The 5,672-nt window shown below is 35.0% G+C and overlaps 1 protein-coding gene across 1 annotated transcript in view; it reads left to right on the top strand.

Moving 5' to 3' along the window:
* Nucleotides 1-5,672, top strand: part of LRCH2 (leucine rich repeats and calponin homology domain containing 2) — a 134,098-nt gene that overhangs the window by 85,905 nt on the left and 42,521 nt on the right. The window contains exons 7-10 of the mRNA XM_007949990.1: nucleotides 819-906; nucleotides 1,213-1,324; nucleotides 1,527-1,624; nucleotides 1,716-1,774. Of these exons, the coding sequence (XP_007948181.1) occupies nucleotides 819-906; nucleotides 1,213-1,324; nucleotides 1,527-1,624; nucleotides 1,716-1,774 (357 nt within the window). The remainder of the gene's footprint in view (nucleotides 1-818; nucleotides 907-1,212; nucleotides 1,325-1,526; nucleotides 1,625-1,715; nucleotides 1,775-5,672) is intronic.

Here is a 5,672-nt window from a genome sequence, read left to right as displayed (position 1 = left end):
ATTCCGACTTATAGTGACCCTATGAGAAAGAGTAGAACTGCCCCATAGGGTTTCTGAGGGTGTAAATCTTTACAAAAGCAGATTGCCTCATCTTTCTTCTGCAGAGTGGCTAGTAGGTTTGAACCACCAAACTTTTGGTTAACAGCTGGATACCTTCACCACTTTGCCACCAGAGCTCCTTTTCTTAGTTTTTAGATGGGCATTACTTATAAGACTAAGGCAGCTTTTTAGAAAAAGAAACTGTATAAATTAAAGTTTTAAAACATTCTAGTGTTCTAAGTCAAAATTTGCTAAATCAATGAGAAGATAGAAAAGTCTTTTATCAAGGTGACTTTCTAATAGTCTGTTTTCCTGAGTCTCTCAGGACAAATAATAGGTTATTGCTAATAATCGACACTTTACAACAGAGCACATGGAGGAAAAATATTTTGAGTGACTTGAATAAAGTGTGTTGGGATATTTTCCCCCTGGTATTCTTATGGATCTTAGCTGTGGGTGGCACAAATGGTTTGTACTGGGCTACTAATGGGAAGGTTGGCAGTTCAAACCCACCCATCAGCACTGCCTGGGAAAAAAAGACCTAGCGATTTGCTTCCATAGAGATTATAGCTATGAAAACACTATGGAGTTCAGTTATACTCTGTAACACATGGAGTCACCATGAGTCAGAATTGACTCAACTTCAATTTTTTTTTCCCCTTAAGGATCTTAGACACCAAAAGTATATATTCTGTATTATCTAGAGCAATTTTAGGTCAGTTGAATATTATTGCTTTAAGAAAAAACCCTAACTGCCCTTAGAATTTCTGTTTCCATAGTATGGAAGATTTTTATCCTAATAAAAACCATGGTCCTGACTCTGGAATTGGAAGTGATAATGGAGAGAAACGATTATCTACAACGGAAGTGAGTCTTTTCTATTGCCAATACTTTTTTTAAAAAAAAAATTACTAGGGCTTTGAAATTAAGAGAGAGACACATGCACATATTTCAGTTTTTCTTCTGTTTTAAAATAGCGTCAATATATATTTTGACTTGAATAAAGGACATGCAGATTTTTAAAGCCATATAGTAAACTTTGACTCTTATTTTTGGTTTCAAAATTGGAGATGTAAAACAAATATTTTGTACTTCATATGTCAAATCAGAGCAACTTAACCATTACTGTATGTTTAAGATGCCTTGTTTGTACTTTGTGCTTATTCCTTTCAGCCATCAGATGATGACACAATCAGCCTTCACTCTCAAGTCTCAGAATCAAATAAAGAGCAGACATCAAGAAATGACAGTCATTCAATAGGAAGTAAACCTGATTCTCAGAAAGGTAATGCATATGGTGTCTTCCATTTTTTTCATATATATAACCCTCATTATAGATGGGTTTTTTAAATTAAAAATGGGCCTTGAGAAACAGTGTATCTTTAGAGAGCTTGTATCAAGAAAACACACTTTCATTCTGAGCATTACTATGTCAGAGCATATAGCCAACTGTACTTCTTTTCTAATAAATATTAATCTGTACTTAGACCAGGAGGTGTATGATTTTATTGACCCCAACACAGAAGATGTAATAGTTCCTGAAGAAGGAGATGTACATAATGGATCATTTGTATCTTTTCTTAAGGTAAAAAAAAATAAACAAATATTAATAATATGTTCTTGATATCACAAAACAGGACCATACAATTTAAAATGAAAACTTTCTGTTTTGTAAGGGAAAAGAAAAATGTCCTGAAAAATCTCAGAAAAATGAAGAACTGGGAGATGAAAAAAGGTAATAAGCACATAAGAATTCTCAAATTGAAATGATACTTGGGTATACTTGAAACATTTATTATTAGATATTCCTACTTGAATGAGTATTTGAAAGAATGTAATATTTTCTTTATTTACCTCTCCTTTTTGATAGTTAATTTTAAGATACTTTATCTGTAATCCTTAGATAAATTGAAAATTATAATAAGCATTTAAGTTATGTAGGATATATGCTATTTCTCCCCTTGAAATGCAACAACAATGTCTCCTGTTTATACAAGTATTGAAGAGAGGACCGTGCATTCATGTACATTATTTAACCTATTTATAAATAGATGGTACTGATATTTTTTTGCCAATAAGGGAACTGACACCCAGAGTTTCAAATGTTTGGAACTCAGGTCTGCTGACTCTTGGTCTAATATACTTTCCATTTATGCCAGGCTGGTTATGATAGTTTTTTGGTTATTTATTTTCATAATTTATTAGAAATAATTGTGCTTTGGGTCTTTTATGTGTCATTCATCTCAGGAATGTTAGACTGTGATCTGCCTCACCTTTTTCAGGAATAGCTGCAGGAAGGAAGGAACATCTATTGAATCCTTAGTGCTTTCCTGTTTCTCATTTTAAATCCTGCAAGGTAGATATTGTCTCCATTTTTGCAGATGAGGAAGATGAAGCTTACAGACTCTAAGATTCTTGCCTGAACTCTTTCTGATCCCCAAACTCTTCTCTCTTCTCTACACTCTGAGTCAGAATTGACTTGACAACAACTGGTATTGATTTTATGATTTTTTCTAATTATTTCATTAGTAACTTCTTAAGCTGTCATTCATTAGTTAATCACCTCTGGTAACCTACAATAAAGTACATTACTTTGTCTTGTATTCTTTATTCTTCTTTTACTTTCTCACTTTATCTCAGGAGGATAGTTGCCTAGACTCAAGAGGAAAAATTGGTATGCAAGATGCAATAGATAGTCTTGTGGTTTGATACTAAGGTATGCATATTTGTTTTTTAAAATGAAATGCTTTAGATAAAAAATTACTGAATTTGGAGAGTGACTTGTTTTAAAATTTCTTCTTTTTGAATGATAAAAAATGATAAATTTTAGTGTTTTCTGACAAATTTGACAGTCTTATTTGAGGTTATCTTGCATTTCATTTATTTAAACATTTACATACCAAAAACCAAAACCAAACTCACTGCCATCGAATCGGATCTGACTCATACCAATCCCTCCTTGGGTTTCTGAGGCAGTATCACTACGGAAGTAGATTGCCCAACCTTCCTTCCGAGGAGTGGCTGGTGGGTTTGAACCTCCAGCCTAAACATTTACAAAGATATTATTGAAATCAAAATCAAACTGATGAAATCAGGGTGGATCAATGAAATGAGAACTTTTCATAACATTTTAGATTTATTTACAAAGACATGCCATATAAAAAAAAAAAATACATTGCCATCTCTATGGAAGTAGATCACCCAACCTTCCTTCCTTGGAGTGGCTAGTGGATTTGAACTGCCAGTCTTCTGGTTAGCAGTCAAATGCCTTAGGCACTATGCCACACGCAAAACTGATGGATAAGTGCTGTTAAATTACTATGACCATTACACATTTCAGAAGTTACAGAATGGTAACTGTACTAATATTTCTGGCATGCCATATTTTATATTGAGTAGAGAAGGTAGACATGTGCTTCAATATTGAGCAATTCCTTATTTCTTATTTTAGTGTATTAATACAGGGCCGTTAGGATTTTAGCCTGCAGGTGGTGTTAAAAATGGAAATGGTCCCTGAGAAAGTAGAAGAAGCGCAAATTAAGCTCAAAGCTCCCTGAAGGATGGAAAGACTAAAGATTAGAATATAGATAAATGAAATAGAGAATAGAAAAGCAGTATAATCAGTGGAACTAAAAGTTGGTTCTCTGAAAAGATCAACAAAATTGGCATATGTTAGCTACACAAAGAAAGAAAGAGAAACAACAAATAACTGAAAATAGAAATTAAAGTGGGGATATTACCATTGACTTTATAGAAATAAAAAAGGATTATAAGAGAATACTAGAAACATTTGTATGCCAATACATTAGATAAACTAGATGCAATGGAAAATTCCTAGAAACACACAGAGTACCCGATTGATTCAGGAAGAAAGAGAGAGTCTCAACAGGTGAATGACCAGTGAAGAAATTGAAACAATAATTAAAAAAATCTCCCAACAAAGATTATTCCAGGACAAGATGTGTTCACTGGTGAATTCTACAAAACATTTAAAGAAGAATTAACACCAGTCCTTTTTGAACTCTTCTGAAAACTGCAAGAGGAGGGAACATTTACTAATGCATTCATTGTTGTTGTTGTTAGGTGCCCTCGAGTGGTCTCTGACTCATAGCGACCCCATGTACAGCAGAACGAAACACTGCTGGGTCCTGTGCCAGCTCCACAATCCCGGCTATATCCGAGCCCATCGTTGTTGCCACGATAATTCCTTCATTATGAGGCCTAACATTAAAGCCAGATAAAGATATCATAAGAAAATTTACACACCAGTATCCATTGTGAATATAGATGCAGAATTTCTCAACAAACGACTAGAAAACCAATCTAATAGCATATTAAAAGGATTATGTGCCATAATTAAGTGGCATTTATGTAAGGAGTTCAACATAAGAAATTCAGTGTAATACATCATATTAATAGAATGATGGAAAAGAATCATATGATCATTTTAATTGATGCAGAAAAATAATTTGACAGAATTCAATACTCTTTCACGATGAAAAAAAAAACACACTCAACAAACTAGGAATAGAAGGGAAATTCTTCAATATAGTAAAGGGCATTTATGAAAAACCCACAGCTAAGATCATGCTCACTGATGATAGGCTGAATGTTTTCCTCCAAGATCAGTAATAAGACAAAAATGCCGACATTCATCACTGCTGTTCAATGTTCCACCAGAAATTCTGGCTAAAGCAGTTAGTCAAAAAGAAAAAAAAGCACAGAAAGAAAAGTTATCCATACTGGAAAGAAAGATGTTTAACCTTATTTGCAGATGACATGATCCTATATATGTTGTGGTTGTTAGTGCCATTGAGTCATCTCCAACTCATAGTGACCTTGTGGACAACAGAATGAAACAGTGTCCAGTCCCGCGCCATTCTCAACATTCTTGCTATGCTTGAGCCTACCATCGCAGTATGGGTGGAGAGACTTCTCATGTGCTTTGGACATGTGATCTGGAGGGACAAGTCTCTGGGGAAGGACATCATACTTGGTAAAGTAGAGGGTCATCAGAAAAGAGGAAGACTCTCAATGAGATGGATTGACACAGTGACTGAAATAATGGGCACAAACATAGGAGCCACTATGTCAGTCCATCTCATTGAGGGATTCCCCTTTTTTGCTGACCCTGTACTTTACCAAGCATGGTATCCTTCTCCAGGGACTGATCCCTTATGACAATATGACCAAAGTAGGTGAAACGAAGTCTGGCTCTTCTTGCTTCCAGGGAGCATTTGCTTGCACTTCTCCCAGGAGAGATTTGTTGGTTCTTCTGGCAATTCATGGTATTTTCATTATTCTTTGCCAGCACCACAATTCAACTCTTCTTCGGTGGTCTTCCTTATTCATTGTCCAACTTTCACATGCATATCAGACAATTGAAAATACCATGGCTTGGGTCAGGTGCACCTTAGTCTTCACAGCGACATCTTGTTAACACTTTAAAGAGGTCTTTTGGAGTAGATTTGCCCAGTGCAATAAGACATCTGATTTCCTGACTGCTACTACCACGGGTGGATCTAAGTAAAAGGAAATCTGTGACAAGTTCAATCTTTTCTCCTTTTATCATGATGTTGCTTATTGGTCCAGTTGTGAGTATTTTCGTTTTTTTTTTTTTTTTTTTTTTCAAG

This window comes from Orycteropus afer, unplaced genomic scaffold, assembly GCF_000298275.1.
Source record: "Orycteropus afer afer isolate SDZICR_OR568_19922 unplaced genomic scaffold, OryAfe1.0 scaffold00259, whole genome shotgun sequence".
NCBI lineage: Eukaryota > Metazoa > Chordata > Mammalia > Tubulidentata > Orycteropodidae > Orycteropus > Orycteropus afer.
This window is presented reverse-complemented; position numbering and strand designations above follow the sequence as displayed.